Source organism: Rhamphochromis sp. 'chilingali' (assembly GCF_963969265.1).
Source record: "Rhamphochromis sp. 'chilingali' genome assembly, chromosome: 19".
NCBI classification, from domain to species: domain Eukaryota; kingdom Metazoa; phylum Chordata; class Actinopteri; order Cichliformes; family Cichlidae; genus Rhamphochromis; species Rhamphochromis sp. 'chilingali'.
Genome location: NC_137946.1, coordinates 31,925,868 through 31,943,962, shown reverse-complemented (window position 1 = coordinate 31,943,962; position 18,095 = coordinate 31,925,868). Strand labels below are relative to the sequence as shown.

General features: G+C 39.8%; 1 protein-coding gene across 1 annotated transcript; it reads left to right on the top strand.

Moving 5' to 3' along the window:
• Positions 1 to 10,662: 10,662 nt before the first annotated feature.
• On the top strand, positions 10,663 to 15,539 carry LOC308387510 (uncharacterized protein; the record flags this gene model as incomplete). The annotated part of the gene is made up of 9 exons (XM_080867616.1): positions 10,663 to 12,030; positions 12,330 to 12,476; positions 12,709 to 12,890; positions 13,489 to 13,625; positions 13,747 to 13,840; positions 14,105 to 14,437; positions 14,626 to 14,800; positions 14,890 to 15,014; positions 15,213 to 15,539. The coding sequence occupies exons 1-9, from the start codon at positions 11,946 to 11,948 to the stop codon at positions 15,537 to 15,539; spliced, it is 1,605 nt and encodes a 534-aa protein (XP_080723742.1). The 5' UTR covers positions 10,663 to 11,945.
• Between the last annotated feature and the right edge of the window lie 2,556 nt (positions 15,540 to 18,095).

Sequence of the window (18,095 nt, the reverse complement as noted above, 5' to 3'; positions counted from 1 at the left end):
ACGTCTGTGATTTTTGCAGATTTGCTACAGTTAATTGCCATATTATCACAAACAGAGTGCATGCAACTGCTAACCTGATCACATTACATTGCAGAGTGACGGCAGACTGAATGCATTTTGATTCGTCTTGATGAACCAATGTCGGTTTAAAGGCCACAACATTTGAACAGTTGCAAAATTGTAAATGCATTGCACCCTATTGCACTAATTTTGGTCATGCTGTGGTCTCCAACCACTGTTTTCTCTGGTGTGACTGTAGCGTTGCCTCTCTGCCGAATCCCTCATCCTGCAGGTGGAGTCCAACTCCATCACCTTGGTTTGCGTGGTTAAACACCAGCTGCAGTCTAAGGCAGAGGAGTTTAAGACAGTCGGATGGACAGAATTTACATCAAAAACTCAAATATGTGATATTACAGGACAGGGCAGAGCTAACGTTAACCTTTAAGGACAAAATACTTTATTTTGCATCTCAAAGTAATCGAACTTGGCACTTTTAAGGATTAACACAGGAATTATCCGAATGATGAAGATTTACCCTCTGATTTGAATATTAGCATCAAATTGATGACTGACAGTCATTTCAGTAACTGTTTATAGTTTCTGCTGAAGAACTGTGAGACCCACATTGCCATTACGGAGACGTTTTGCAAAGAAAGACATAAAATCTCAAACTGCGTACACACAGACGTAAAGATGTTATAAACCTAAACTCACTAACAAAGATATTGTGGCTATGGTGGATATATGGGATGTAACCCAGTACTTTGCTGTATTTAATGTGGTGCTTTAATCCTTTCAAGCTCTAAGTACTTCTCCATGAACCGGTGAACTTTTTGAATACCTGCAGAAAGCTGCAACTTTTTTTCCAGCCAGTCTGTTTCATTAAAGGCTGAGCTGAGAGTCTGTTGAAATGGACTCGTTTTGTGTTGACTGTTGGGATGCTGGAGAGCTGTGCACCCAGATAAGAAAGATGTGAGCATGTGTACTGTGAAGGAGTTGACGAGATGTTGGTCAGAGTATACTGTCAGAATGACTGAAAGAGATGAAGGTCAGAATCCTCTGTTGGACTCTTTTAATAAAGTACTTTAACGTCACTTCGAGAAGACAAGCACGACCCAGCCATCCACTTTATCTAAGATCACAGTTTCTGTGAATGAAGCAACTTCCAATTTTATTTTTTAAACTCCAGCTTACACACTACCAAACTTTTCTCAGTACCAAAAATGGACCATTTACAGAAGGTTACAGCTTTGATGGGAGATGGTACTTTGGGAGAAAACAGCATCTTGGCCTCAGGAACCTGGGAGAGAGTTGAAGGAGTTCATGCTTGTTCATGAGTGAAGGTAGACAGGAGAAAGGGAGACTGCAGCCTCATCTGCAACAGCGCCAGAAGATGTTAATCCTCAGGTGCTAATTCCAAAACAAAGGTTTGAAATTAGCACTTGATGTTTTCCTGTCTTCACCCAGGGTCAAGAAGCTCTTGGTAGTAATCGAAAGTTCACAAATGCAGGTGGCAGAGAAATGACTTCTCTCCACTGGGACTGTGGACCAACACCTGGGAACAGGGCGAAGAGCTCAGAATAGAGTTGTTGCTCTTTCGAGGTGAAAAAGCTAAACGAGGTAGGTGGGTCATCTGCCACCCGGATGTTTCCCAAAGGATACGCTGGAGCTTTGTGGAGCCCTTAGATTCCCCTCAGGAAGATCTGGAGGGAGTAAAAGCACCTGTGTTTTTCAGCTGCTGCCTTCACACCCCAATCTGGACAAACGGTGGTCGAGATGAAATAAAGACAAAGCTGGACTCGTATATTTAACCTAATATTGGCAAACTCAAAGTCGGCTGCATCCCTGCACATCACCTGATTGCACAGCCAGCACACATTAACTGATGGCTCCTTCTCATCTTACTGGCAAATCTCATTCTGGGTCTACTATTTAAACTTTGCAACCCTCCTCCATCCCAGCTCAGTATGGGATGAGCCTGAGGCTATTTTTTAATTTTTCCAAAACTCCAGGTTCACCTGTAGCTGAAGTTCAAACTGAGCATCAGAATGGGTAACAAAGGTGATTTAAGTGACTTTTAATGTGGCATGGCTGTTGGTGCTAAGACAGCCTGGTCTGAGTATTTCACAAAAAGCTGATCTCCTGGGATTTTCCCACAGAGCCAACCTTGTAGGTATTGTAGAGAATGGTCTGAAGAAGGGAAACTACCCAGAGAGTGGCAGTTCTCTGGGAGAAGATGCCTTCTCATCAGTCAAATGATCACTTGTTACAACCAAGCTATGCAAAGAGCATCTCTGAAAGCACAACCACACTCCTGTCAGCTAAGAACAGGAAACCGAGGCTATAATTTACATGGGCTCACTGAAGCGGGACCGTAGAAGACTGAAAAATGCCTGATGTCCACATTGGCTGCTTCCAGCGGGACAACACCCTATATCTCACAGCTCAAATCTGCTGGTGTCTTGATCATGAAAACAAGTTCACTGTACTGAAATGCCCTCCACAGTCACCAGATCTCAGTCCAACAGAGAACCTTTGGAATTTGGTGTAACAGGGTTTACATCATGGACCAAAATCTCGGAGGAATGTTTCCAGCACCTTGTTGAATCGATGCCATGAACATTTAACTCAGTTCTAAAGGAAAAAAATACTGGTGGCTGCAAGTGCTTCCCTTATTCTGCAAGGAGATACACCCATCAATCCCATTTCGACTTGTTCTTGACTTATTGCATTCACAAGATTTTCAGAAAACTTGACCTCTGACCTTGAGGTTACTAGGATTTGAACTTGTTCAAGATTTTTAGTAGATATACCTCTGGATTCAATTTAAATCTTGTTCTTGGGTTATTCATAAACGCAGGTGTTTATGCTGCCAGCCCACCCGGCTGGGTGACTTTTTTACCCCATCAGCCTTTTATAACTGTTGAGGGGTAAAAAAGGGAAAAGGGGGTCCGAGCCAGTACTAGCAAAGTGTACCAAATACTGTAAAGTGGTAGGTGAGCAAAGTCTCGAGAAAAGAATGAAAAGCATCACAGACTTCAAAATAAAATCAATATCTTACCCACTTGGTCTGACAACATAACCAACAGAGAATTAAGCAAATTCATCCAGCTCCTGTGTTCAAACCCACGTCTTAAAAAGCTGTTGCATAAGAAAAACAGTTTTTCTAAGATTGAAGCGTCTCAGCCAGCAGTGAGTGTGAATGTGCTAACTCGAGCAGAAGAGAAAATGAGGTCCGTCTGGGGACAACACTGTGCGAGGTGACTCGCTCCCATCCGTCTCAGCAGCACAATGCCGCTGTGCTCAATTGTCCCAACCAACCCGCCTGCGCTGTTATCATGCGTCCTCCTTCAAGAAGTAAATAAACAGATTTTTTTCTCCCCCTGGGAAACTGAATGGAAAGTTATTCAGCCACAGATACCCAAATGATGACTGTATCCTGGGAGTTTTCAGAGATATGAAAATGAACATAACACTTAGTCAGGTAGAGGCATTTTCTCAATGTGAAACAACAGCTACAAAAACACAGCATAAAATAACCGAGGCTCACAACCCCAACATTATGTGAATGTGAGAACGATCACGAATCATATCAGGCCTTCAGTAGGAAGCACAACAACATACAGGAGGAATAACAAGAAAAGCTAATCAGCTTACAAAGCCCGAACATCACAGGATGATAAGCTTTGACAGGTGAAATAACAACTTATTGAGTTTTAATTGCCCAGTGGTTTTTTCCATCCAGCTAATTATTGTCTGCGCTTGTTCCGTCTTAATCAACTTCAGTGACTCTGTGGAAAACTTTGAGCTACGTTTAACTATGAAAAGTGCTGAGCAGTGTATCGGACGATGTTAGAGGCAGTGACAGCACTTTTAAATGCTTCCAAGGGTTGTCCTTAAGACATGTTATCAATTTATACACCACGGTGAATGCTTAGGTTAGCTAACTGATAGATGTTAATGGTTCCAGCTAGCTTTTACACTGAATTTGTTTTTTTAAAATAACCTAAACTTTAAAAGTCCAAACTGTCTGGAAAGGCCAGCCCCACTGATGTGGTGGGTTTCTGTCAGGCCAAGCACTGCTTACTCAGTGAAATCTAAAAATTAAACCGATCTTCTCTCCTTTCATCTCAAACAGTATTCTGTCACTTAAGCTTCTCTTGTTGCCTGTGCAGACCATCCTCTAAACTTAGTGACATCTTGTGGCCACAGTTGACTATTGTCTCTGGAAGCAGCCTTAACTCCAGTTGGCCCAGAAAGCTACTTCCACTGCTGCCTGACTCACAAGGCTTCGCTACAGTGAGTCCTGCATATGTGATTTGGCAGATTTCTATGGCAGATACCCATCCTGACAAAACCCCAAGAGATTTGTGTCTCCTTCTCAAACCAGGGACCTTTAACTTTTTTGGCACCACTGAAACATTTTTTTTATAATCTCCCATAGATACTGTCATACATGGCTTAAACCCTTTAATTCAGCTGTGATTTTTTTAATTACTGTATTGTAATATGTTTGTTTAAAAAATAAAAAACAGGCGTTAGCTTGTTTTTCAGAGCTCTTTTTTCAGTGGTACATGGTCCTAACTTGAAAGCCACACGGAAAAATATATGATTTTATAGAATATGATTCAATATTTCAATATTCAAAATTGAACAGAATACATGAATAAAACATATCTAAACTGAGCTTATCTTAAACAAATGCAGAAGTAATATTGATCCATTTAATGCTATTTGGTAACATTTTTGGCGAAATAGTTTTTTGGGAAACACTTTCAAATGTTTCACTTATTTTATTCCTTTATGAATGAATAGCTCCATACATTCATCCACCACTGCTCATCGTCAGCTAACAGTAAAATATAAAAATGATGGGAAATATAGAAGTAATAATTTTTTTAGAGTTCTTCAGCCTTAAGGGAGCGCAGAAAAGTGACGATGTTTATGGATAGTGCAGCATAATCGAAATAAAAGGCAGGAAGTGAAATCATGAAAAGGTATATGAACAGTATAGGATGTTACTTTTATTTACAATTATATTGTTATGTTTTCTACCGTTTTGCTATTTTATCGTGTGTTGTTCAGCATAAACACTCAACTTCTGTTATACTTAAATGTGCTGTATAAATAAACTTTACTTCACTAATGCTGAGCTAAAGGCCAAAGTCTTCCGCAATCCAACATCACAGAACACACAATACACTAATGCACCAGGATTGTGCAAGTTTGGCAGCAGCAAACGGCTCGATATTCACCGATCGAGTTCACCAGCTTTAGAACGAAGGCTGGAGTTAGTGCAAGATTTCCTGGGTTTCTGGTTATTCTAACCTGGATGACATTAAGTTTCCCAGAAATAATAAAAAAAACCTTATTTTTTATGTGAGGCTCTTATAACAAGCTTATAAGTTTGATGGCAAAACAGGGGTTGATACAGTGTTTTCATAGCACCTCCATGACTCTGACTTCAGCGCCACAGAATGACTCTCAAATCCAATAAGACAGAAACTAGATTTTAAGGTTGTGGAATGAGGAGGTGAGTAAAAGCTGCACCGAAACGGGCGAAACTATTGCTGCCACAAGATGAAGAGTCTGTTGTACCTTTAACAAACTCACTCTCTAAGCCACAGGACACCCTGCTGTTCCAGGATAGCAGAATCATTTCAGATAAGCCATTTTCCTCGGCTGTGCCCTGGTTTACTGCCACACCCTGCCTCTCTGAAAATCTGCTGAGAGATGATGAGAAAAGCAGTCATTTTGGGCCTTTCTGTGGCTCTCAGGTGGCCGCCTCCTCCTCGCCTCTCTGCTCTCTTTGGAAACAACTAAAGCACATTTCCTCCAAGATAATAAATCCAACTCAATAAATATTGTGGAATATGGGACTCTGGCTTTTGCTGAAAGCGTATTTTCTTCTTTTCATTCTGCTGTCCTTTCAAAGCTGTGTCCCTCTGCTGCTTTAATACAACCGCAGGTGCTTTACATTGAATTTCATTGTGGCGAGAGATGCAGAGAGCAGTTTTTTTTCCATCTCGTCAAACCCGCCAACTGGCTGCCGGCTCAGTTCTTGGAGGCAAATATTGAGTGGCCTGAAATGTGAAAACATTTATATCAAATTCTAAATAGAAAATATGCCCGGCAAGTGTGCATGCAAGGGGAGGACGCAAAAGGTGTTTGCATTGCCACATCTTTAAGGGGAAAATCCTAAAATAGTGGTACATTAAATAATGCAGTAATTTTAAACAATCTCAGCATTTTTGATCCCTCCTAACTTAACTAGTACAACATCCATCTGATACTTTCAGCACATTAAAGCTCTGTTAAAAACCACAGCAATTTTACAATCACTCCAAGTGTCACGGGTGGGGGCCGGTCTGTGGCATAATTTGCATAGTACGGTTTTCTGGTCCGTGTCAGACTTGTTGTTGTTTGGCTTTATCAGTGTTTTATTTGTTCCTGAGTAAATCGGTTTGGCTGAGAGCAAAGTTATAGTTTTCACACAGCTGAATAAACGTCAAACAGCAAACTGATCAAACAGAAGTGTGCGATGGTCGAGAATTTGCTCCAGTGTCCTGTTATATTTTAGGGAGGAGCAGATGGATGAGTTTATTAAACTCCACCAAGACAGCTGGTGACGCAAATCTGAAGGCGAGACCGACCCGATTCACAGCCTCGCACTTCCGGCCTTCTGGGTCTTCGAAGGACCCGACCCACGTAGACCGCGAAGGACGGGTTTTCCGAAGGATGCGGCCTAAGTTTTGGGACACAGCTTATGGGGTTTTCTCTACTGTAGCCGTTAGCTTAGTGGCTAGCTGACTTTCTGTCCTGCCACTTCTGACATTTTCCTTCTAACCAGTTAGATTTTCCACACTTGATGAGGTTCGTGCCTTCCTGCGACGGACCACGTCAGACCAAGGTCAACAGCAAGGGTCGCTGGGAAATCATTGCTGATTGGCCAGGTTACATAATAACAAATGATCTAATTGGCCCACATCTTTATTTAAATCAAAAAGGCGCCCAAACGATTTACATCATAACACATCAAAATTACTTTCCACTGCTCTTTTCTCTAGCCAGGGTGTGATGGCTGCAGTTACAGCCACATATATTGGGTAATATCTGTCAAACATCACAGTGCTACAATAGACTTATACATAACACAACACTTTAAATAAAGGATTTAATTTACAGGGAAATGCAAACTGGTTTGGTTTATAATTAACTTACTTATACGATCACATAAAATAAGTGCATAGATTTTAGTTAGTTTTAGTGTATTATTTAATTTTCCTTTGTTTTCTCAGTGGCAGCTGCTCCCAGTCCCTTGGTTGATGAGCTAATAGGTGGGAAAAGGGGCGGAGCAAGGCTACATGGAGACCTGTAAACTGGGTCATACCACAACTCTGGATCATGGGGGGGGAAATGGAATTTGTTATGTTAGTTTCAGCTACGTTTTTGTGCATTCTACCCCTTTTTGTGGGCTGTATTTAAGTTTAAGTCTTATTTAGGTAGATCAGTTTGTTTGTTACCAACTTTTGAGTAGAGTTCTGTTACTTTGACCTCTTTTATGGGCCCAAGATTTAGATCTTTAGTATAATTTAACCAAGTTTGTTTTCTGGGTTAAAAAAAAAACCTTTTTTGTTGGACTTTAACCTGTGTCTGACTTTCCTTTACTTTTCAGTCCAACACAAGCAGTGGTACCCTGGATGTTTGATCTGCTTTCTAGTAATTATCAATCGGTATTAGGACCTTTAAAAGTTTACCAAAACGCACTTTGTTTTCTCCATTCAAAACAACCAGCTGACCATCTTTTCTTGATGTTTAGTCTTGATTGAAAAATAGTTAGATGATGATGGAGACACGAACTGGCCTCTTAACTATGTATGACCCACAAAGCAGTCGATTGGCTTCTCTATTGGCTTGTCAGAATATTTGCTTTAACTTTAACTGTGCTCTATGTTTGATACCTCATGCATTAAAAATATGGTTGCAGTGTTGAGTTTGCAGCAGTACGTGTTATTATGACAGCAGCATTAGAGTGATTTGTCATTTCTGAGAGATAAAGCAAAGCAACAAAAACACTAAAAGGTTGAGCACAGATGGAAGGGAACATTTCATTTAATCTCTCGACACTGAAATCTGTGGCAGGAAAATGGGGAAAATACCAGCTGTGCTACCTCTAGGAATGCTGGTACCACCTTACAGCAGCGCACATTTTAGTCCTTAAAATATCCCAGAAGGAAAGAAACAGGTCACAAGATGTGATGACAGGAGAATTATAGGGTTAGAGAAAACATTTATTTGAAATATTCAGACTACTGGTTCCAAATTGTGGGTTTTCAATTTAATAATTAATCTTAATTTAAAAATCAAATTTTCTGTATGCCATCATGTTTCAGTGTTTAAAAAGCTGGTTAAAGAGGTTTGAGCACTGTAATCATCGAACTTTGAAAACGTGGCTTTTAATGGGAACAGGTTTTTCTTCACGGTGCGGAAACAGAGTGAAGAGTTTTTGATCCTATTGACTGAACTCAAGCTGAAGTTGCGAGAGGCTGCAAACGAGAGAGAGTGGTTTTTGATTAAAGGCAGTACACAACATGTCAAGGTCATTGCTATGATGATTTTTAGTTTTTATAAGACTGACATATGAATTCAGGGCAGTAAATATGAACCTTCAAATTCAACGTTGAATCTCTTCATTAGGAGCCAGACTGCAGCCACCTAAAATACTGCGAGGATGTTTTTATTGAGTTTTCTAGCTTCCAGTAGCTCATTCATTTGATTTTTATTAGGTCCTAATAGAAATCAACAGAGTGGTGCATTGCAATCAGACCAGTGCATACTGTTTTCAGGGAAATTACTTAATTTTGGAATTTAACCGCAGTCAAGCTGCTACTTGATGCGAGCGTTGATGGACGTAGCGCATGAAAATTTCATTCCTCTGCATCCAACATGGGCTGAATGTGAATCGGCTCATTGAGCATTTCGATCCAAACCTTTGCAATAAGTAACTAAACCAGGTGGTACGGCGCTTGCTGCCACGCCGAGCCGTCCTCCTCCCTAATGCAGAGCCGAGCGACTGAAAAATCGTCCATCTTTGCTGCTTTTTTGTGTGAAGAGTCAAAAGTAAACTCCCAACTCTTGAATGTCCTGCTTTTTCTTCACCGACTCATCAGTCATTCATTGGACTAACTTAAAGGTTTAAAAACACAAAGCTCTCTGTGATTGGCCCTGAAACCATTAGGTTTAACTCACAGAAGAAGATGCGGTCGATGGCGGTGTTAACAGGCTCCCTGAATAGCTCCGCAAACTCGACCACTTTGTTGCCTCTCCTGACATTTTCTTTTCAGCTTCAAGTAGAAAGTCCATCATTCTCATTCTGAACAGGAAGACCTGCCTCCTCCTTATTCTCATCTTCCCCCACATGAAGATTGCATCTTCATAAATCAAACAATTTCTGATAAAAATGATTCGGAGGGCTTCATACGTTAAAATATTCATGAACTGTGAGGGGAAAATTGCAGATGGGAAACCTATCAGTAAATAAGACAATTTTCAAATATTCTCTTTGTGGATGTTGGAGTCGAGAAACCTGAAATCTGAATCCTTGACTCTTTTATTCCAGCTGGAGTTTTTGTGCCCCCACTGCACATCTGGAAAGGTTTTTTAAGTGTAGCGTAGGCTCCATCTGAATGGCAAAAAGCCCATCGAACACACACAGACACAGCTCGGTACTCTCCAGAGTCCGTCGTATGAATGCAGCCGGAGTGACGGCAAACAGAGGAAAGAGGAGAAGAGCGGAGGCAGCACATGGAGAGGAAAAGAGCAAAGCAGAGCGAGGGAAAGGAAAAAAGACGGAGTGAAGGAAGGCATTGAGGATGAGGTAATACCACTGATGAAACCCAGGCAGCGATGACAACAGACATCCGATGCGTTTATGAAAGCGAACAATCTCAAAGAGATTTCTTTGTCTCTGTGGTGAGCATAGCTCTTCCCTGACACAGCTGCAGCTAAGACTTCTCACCACTTTGACTTCACCCTCATACTCCATGCACCTAACACTGTACACACCAAGCAGCTACCTGAATGCAAAGCATTAGAAATATAAAGCTTATTAAGGATAACATCAAATAAATGGCACTCGTTAAGTCCCTGTGTTTTCCACAACAGGGACATAATGACCCATAATCTGCAGAGAGCGTTGACCTACTACAGCTGCATCCACACAGGGAGTAATTTGCTTCGTTCTCGTCATTTTGAACCTGATAGTCGGTCACAAGTGGAGATTTTGGGCTCTGGTTGCCTAGGCAATGTCATATGTCAATCACTGGTATCCTGCACTCTCACTGGTAGGTGCACAGCAAAATCCGAAGTGTTGATGTGAGTTAAAATTACTGGTGTTAAAAATTTCGAGTTGAAAAGTGTTGGTTTGAGAGTTACAGTAACACTAACGGTGCTGAAAAAGCTCTGTAGCCGGAGTTATTTCAAAGAGTCAATACTATAACACTCATTTGGAGTTGATTTCCACATCCGGGTTTTTCGCGCTCATGGGCATGAGGAGTCCGCCAGAAGTTTGCTGTCAAGATCGAGGAGGTTGTTCAGGTAAGAACTATACAACAAGACCTATGTTATTTTATCATTATTAAATATTGTAACTAACTAGCCTATAACATTATTTATCAGAAGAATGCAATATTTTCCTAATGTGGAGTGTATTCATCTGCGGTAAGAGATGGGATTCGTTAGCTTAGGTAGCTAAACTATCCTCTATAACAAGTTAATATTGCAGCGAAAATAAATGCGTGCTCAATATAATTCTCAATTCTAGTTAGTTCTAATGTCATAAGAGAAATGCTTTCCAGTGTTCAATGCTTATTAAATGAAACGAGGGAGGAGTTAGCTATCCTCTGGATATGTTAAATGTAATGTTAAAATTTGAATTTGTGGTAGCCTAGCTGGCAGCTAAGACAAATGCGTTTAGCCCACTGCTTTTAAGGGAAGCGAACATTCGCCTCAGAAATATCCTATTTAAAAGTGAACTAAACAATCACATGGAGACGTTCAAGTCAAGTTTTGGAAAGCGTCAAGATAGGCTAATTACACGTGCTACCAGCGAGTTTAGCAGTAGCCTAGCCTACAAATCTTTGAAGTGGCAGGGGGTTATGGAATTCTGTTAGATGTTAGTGACCAAGCAAGGCGCGCTGCGTTTGTGCATGGATTGCTTGCTAACGGTTAGGATATATCATACATGTTGTAGTAGGCCTAATCTAAGGGAACATTTTCCCCTTTTCTACAGTTTTAGTGAAATAGGCTACCATCCAGTGTTTAAGACAAAGCGGTATAACGACTGAGGGTCGTTGACGTCGCCTCCACTGATAATCCTAGCATGTCATGTCACAAAACAACCACCACAAAGTAGCAACTAGCCAGACGGCTGTGCATGTGTCAGAAACTCCCGATATAAATGTAAGACTTGCACTCATTAATTTACAGTATAAGGGATATTTGTTGTCATAAGTGAAAGCGTGATGAAGGCAGGTGTGCGTTCAACAGGAAATTTTATGTGGATTATCATCCTGACATGGTTTAAACAGAGATGCTTTTCCCCAAGTAGGCTACAGCGATTTACTCGCAACATAGCAGAACTAAGTATCTAGCCTGCGTGCAGACGAGAAGATCGCCGTTGTCGTCTTATAAACATGTGGATGGGTGGATAATTCATTGGATGCTATTTCTGTGTACCCAAGTTCAGCTATTTTAGTGCGCAGGGGGAAGCCAAATTATGTTCCTGAGGTTGAAGTGGTCTGTCACCCCTTCACAGATCATCACACAATGTATAGCCTAATATTTTCTTAAAGTTGTCCGGATTTGTTGCCACTTAAGCTATGGTTTAAATATATGGTAAAAAATATTCTGTGCCCCCTTCTCTCCACCAGGTGCTGTTGTAAGACATGTTGCTGAAAGTGAAATACCTCAATGTAAAGAAGTACATTAAATTGCACGCAGGATTCACTTATCTAGAATTCATCAGTGAAGGTAAGATAACCTGGCAGAACAAAATTTGTTGCACATGTATCAGTTCATCATGTTTGCATCTCATCTATTTAAAAAACAAATTAAATGTTAACACATTTTATTTTAATGTGTGACATTAAAAACAGTACAGAGCAGTAGGCCTAGGCCTATATTGTTGCTGCAGACTTGTCTAATTTAACCATTTTAAAGACAGGTAAAACAGCTGTTAATAAATATTAGCTAAATAAAAAAGTCAAAATTAGTTTTTAAAAAAGTTTTTCAGGCGTTTTAGGTGACATTATGCTTATCTTTTTGTAAAGCCAAAACCAAGTTTGGACTTCCGGATGCTGCTGACCTTGATATTTTCGATGAAACTGACACAGCTGTCGAAGAAGACATTTTTCTGGAGTTACTGGAGGCCCAACCAGACCTATGCCTGACAATACGTGAAAAGATTTCAGATGAAGGTAAATGTTATCATAACTTAAATTTTCATAGTATAGCCCACTCAATGTAGAGCCAAGTTCTTTTGCTCTTGATGCAGATGACATTGACCTGTCTTCATGCAATATACATGACAGTGGACAGGGCTGGGTCATATTTGTATAGAATGTTGTCTGAACATAAACATTGAAATTGTGTTATTAATGGCATTGTGGAGTAGCCTAAAGAAAGTTAACCAAATCATCTCTCCCAAAGATTTTTGTCCTTTAGCTCATTCCACACCATCCTCCTCGGATACATTATCTTCCCTCACGGACACTATATCACTTTCATCAAGTGACAGTGACCTCAGGGAAAAGGGCATTCCTGCAGGCCGCAGTAGATCCAGCAAAGACAGTTCTGCACCAAATGTTTCTGTGTCAGAGGCTGCAAAAGAGGTAATTGAGAACAGAAAATGTCTTTTGTATTTTTGAGTTGACACCATTTATACTGTAGATTGTTATACAAATTGAAATTCTAAACATGGTGGTTCCCAACTTGCCCTGTATGAAAAAATGTTAATAGAAGTTCAAATCAAATCAAATCAAATCACTTTTATTGTCACATCACATGTGCAGGCACACTGGCACAGCACATGCGAGTGAAATTCTTGTGTGCGAGCCCCACAAGCAACAGAGATGTGCAAACACAACAACACAAACGAGCAAAATACAAGAATGGCCAACCTGAAACTAATAAATATATGTACAATATATAATAGTGTATGCATTTCTGGATGTGTATACTAAATATTTTCCTACGTGTGTGTGTGTGTGTGTGTGTGTGTGTGTGTGTGTGTGTGTGTGTGTGTATGTATACACATTTTTACAAATTAAATAGTAAAAAAAAAAAAAAAAAAAAAAATAATAATAATAATAATAAGTTAGTGCTTCTTGCTAGATATGTCTTTCACAGGTTTGTTGACATTCCTCTAAACTTTCACCTTTACTGACAAACAAGTTTTTATTGTTATTATTTTCCCTTTTATATGAGCAGATGGTTAAAAATGCCTTGACTAGGAAACCTGGTGGAGAGGAAATTCTTGAAGAATACAATGCCGAAAATTCACTGAGCCACCGCACCCGGCGGCAGCTTGTTAACATATTGGCAAGTGATATGACTGAGAGACATGGGTAAGAGTAATAGTACCTAATAAAAAAGTAAAGATGGGCCATATGGAATATTCTTGTAATGTATACTGCAGTAAAGACACATACTTCTGATTTAACATTGTCAATTGTATTTCCTCTATAGCAGAATTCCCTCCCGTAAGCAAAAGGAGAAATATGCCCTTGGAATAATTACACTCTTTCCCTCATTGAAGGATCCATTTTCTCCAAACGGCTATGTAAGTCATGCAGTGATTGTAAAACAGCACATTATTTAGGTTTCATCATGGAATAATTACATCAGCTAAATGATTTAAAAGAAAAATCTTAATTCCTCTTTCGTAATAACTATTGTCATAAAACTGTATTGAAATTGTGGATGTTGTTTAACATGTATTGCACCTGTTACATGATAATAGTCCTTGGGTTTCTTTTTGCTGAATCTGCAAAGTCTGTAAGATCGCATTTGATGTTTATTTTTCATCTATGTTTAAATGTGACAGGAGCATTTCTACGACGGAGTGAAAGGCACTGGATATGTAGCGTGGCGCCTCAAAACCATGTCCAGGTCTACAACCAAACGGCCAGTGAAGGAAGTCCCAGTGCATCAAGAACAAGGGCCTAAGCGCAGAAGATTAGCAACCACATTGCCTCAGCAACTTGATGGAGATGCCTGCAAGGAGGCCATCTCATTTCTTGTTCACTCTCCTGATGAAGCAAGTGTATTTCAGAAGATGAAAATGACGTTCCAACATCGCCAGGATCTGGTGCATGATCCACAAAGAACTGCAGATGTCTTCAAAACATTTCCACGCTTTTTGGATGTCAAAGGACTAGTAAGTCAAATCACTTGATATTTTCAACTGTTAATCCTTTTTTTTTTGTTTTGCTGATGTGGATGGCAACAGTAAAAGATGTGATCATTGGTCATCCCAGTCAGGCTATATCCCATATTGGTCAAAATCACATTGCAATGTAAACAATGTTGAGCACTGTCTTTATGTCCTGTGTGTATGATGAACAGGTCAATCAAGACTTCCTGCTGCTGTTTGGTGCTGAAACAGCCACCAAGTTGCTTGAGAAGTGGGACATGTCATTCAAGCCAAAGGTTATTAAAGAAGCCAAACAGCTGACTCAGTCAACTGACCTGTGTCGTTTGATAAAAGCTGCTGAGAAACCAACAGAGAGTGATGCAAATGGTAGGCGTCGCACCATGCTTGTTTGATTTTAATAATATTTATTTTTACCTGTCATTTTGAAATTGTTTTATAAATTCAACCATACACAGACTGGGACAGTGACATGGCCTCTCTGCTGCTACTCCTTCAACTTTTGCCACCCACAGCTGGACGAAAGAGGAGAACCAAAATAAGTCCAACTGATGCAGCACACAAAATGGTGCACTTTCACAAGGTAAATATGTTGTCTCACTTTTTAAAATCCTACAAAACACTTTTTCAGTTTTTGCACTTTTTAGTTTTCCTCTCCATGAAGTATGTGTCTTAGTATTTTGTAATAAGTTAGCAAGGCACATAATGTCAAACTGAATGAATGGTTCATACTCAGCAAGTATAAGCTAGGCCTATATGTCAATATCTCATTTGTTTTTAGTCATGCTGCAGCATTGATGAACACTTGCAAGCAAGAGATGGTAAACAACCATACATCCTCGCTGTTGGTCGAACCCAGAACAGCATTGACACCTTCTACATCGCAGTGGACAAACAGCTCATCCCCTTCCAAGCCACCAGCTCACTCAGTGCTTTTGATGAACTTTTCAAATCCCACTACGTGTTCAACTTATCTTACGACGAGTCACTGGTTCATCTCTACAGTTTTGTGCAGACCACCATATTCAACATTGATGCCACCTCAACAGATGAGTCACCACGTGTTCGTGAGTTGCGTGCCAAAATGTTGAATGAGAACCATGTTTAAATGTTTTATCTGTCAAACTCTGCATAGCACCAGTCAGGCTTTGATAAGTCATTTGCGACTAGGTCACAGTTTTTATCCAAGCACCAAATTTAAGTTGGCTTGTTCACAAGATGGTTGCAGCCGTCAGTTCACTACATATTCTGGTTTAAAAAAACATTTAAATAGTGTTCATGATGAAGATTGTTGTCAAAGTGGTGATGCAGAACCCTCAGAGTCATTTCAAGCTGATTTTGACAGATTACAAGATACAGACATAGCAGTTGCAGGAACAAGTGTTACTCAGAGCCTAGAGGTTGGGTGTTCTGAAAACAATGGGTCAGGTCAAAGAATTAAAAAAAATTCTGAAGCAATTTGCACTAAAATTATTGGTAAACTCAATGGTAGTGGTTTGGCAAATAGTTTTGTGTCATCACTTGTTTGTGATTTGGAAGATTTTGCAGATGGACTGCACTGTGAGTTTAAACATAAAGTACTGAACGTTGTGCCAACAGAAAATCCTGTTAGATCTCCAGTGGAAAAATGTCTTGAGACTTTTGACAATCCAGTTGAGAAGTTCAACACTGAAGCTAAAAGAAAGTCATATTTCCGTGAAAAATGGGGAATTGTGGATCCAGTGGAAAAGACTTTAGGAATACGCTATGATACAAGGTTAAATAAAAAATCAGGCACTTATGACCAGGTACCAGTAAAAGACACTTTTGTGTACATTCCAATTTTGGAAACAATCAAATTTATATGTCGCAATTCTTATATTTGCGAGCTGCTTGCTAAACTATGTGTATCAAAAGAAGACAGATATGAAGACTTTTGTGATGGGAGTTACTATGAGTCTCATCCATTGTTTTCAAAACCACAGACTTCTTTGCAAATTCAGCTTTATTATGATGACTTTGAGACTGCTAATCCACTTGGTTCCAAACGTGGTGTTCACAAAGTTGGTGCAATCTATTTTGTCCTCAGAAATCTGCCTCCAAAGTTAAATTCTGCATTGATGAACATTCATTTGGTTGCATTGTTTCATGCAGAAGATGTGAAAAAATACGGCTTTGATCCTATTTTACAGCCTCTGATTGATGACATAAAGTTTTTGGAGAGCCATGGCATTGATTTACCCTTCTCATCTGAAAAGGTCCATGGCACTATATGTCAGATAACTGGGGACAACTTGGGGATGCACTCAATTTTGGGTTTTGTTGAGTCTTTCAGTGGACGTTACTTTTGTCGTTTGTGTTTAATTGCAAAACAGGATGCACAGAGTGTGTATACTGAGGATGATCCAAAGATCATCTTACGAGGGAAAGAACTTTTTGAAATGCACTGCAGTGAGTTGCAATCTGATCCTCAAAAGCTACATGTGTTTGGCTTAAGAAAGAATTCTACACTGAACACTCTTCAATTCTTTCATGTTTGCCAGAACTTTTCCTTGGACATTACGCATGATATTCTCGAAGGGGTAGCACAATATGAGATAAAGTTACTGTTGGAATATCTGTCAGACAATTTTCTGCCGAAACCTGCTCTTTTGTCACGGATCTATGCTTTTGACTATGGCTACTTGGAGAGCAAAAATCGTCCAACAAGGGTGAACTTAGACAGTAGTGGTAATAGTATAGGTCTTAACTCCATTCAGACTCTTTGTCTGATAAGAAACATTCCTTTAATTTTTGGTGATATTGTGCCAGAAGGAAATCAGAACTGGACTATGCTATTGCTATTGTTGCAAATAATTAACATCATATTCTCTCCATCTGTTACACATGGCATGACTGTGCTTCTAAAACATTTAACAATGGAACATCATGACTTGTTCAAATTGTTGTATCCAGGTAGGAACATGATTCCCAAACACCACTTTATGTTGCACTACCCAACTTGCATCAGAAAAATTGGGCCATTATTGCATGTATGGAGCATGAGAGGTGAGGCTAAACATAGGGTGTTCAAAGACACCCTTAAGAACTTTAAGAACATCACAGTGTCACTTGCCAAAAAACATCAAACATCCATAGCATACAAGTGGGAGACATGTCCTTTAAGCCATGTTGAGTATGGGCCCTTGAAATCATTTGATGTTGATAGTGAGGAAAATAGTGAAATGATCTCCCTAGGCTTGCCTGCTGTTGCAGAAGAGGCTTTCTCTGCTAATTGGGTTAACATTAATGGGACTGAGTACAGAACAGGATTGGTCATTTGTTGTGGTTCTGAACATGAGATGCCGGTGTTTTGCAGAATAAAAACAATAGTTTTGGTCAATAGTCACACCTACTTCATAGTTCAGAAGCTTGTGGTTGAAAATTTCAGTGAACATTGCCATGCTTATAAAGTGTTTGAAACGGATGAAAAAGATGTTGTTAAAGCAGACTGTATTGAAATATACAAGCCCTTTGATTTGCAAAGTGCTTATGGTGATGATGATGGTCTGTACATTGTGCCATTATTTTTGTTGTGAACGTATGCTGTATGGTGCTTGGAATTTAATATTTATTAAAATGCTTATGTGACCAATTTTATGTTTTCTCCTTTTATCCTGTAAAGGGACTTAACAAGGATTTTCAC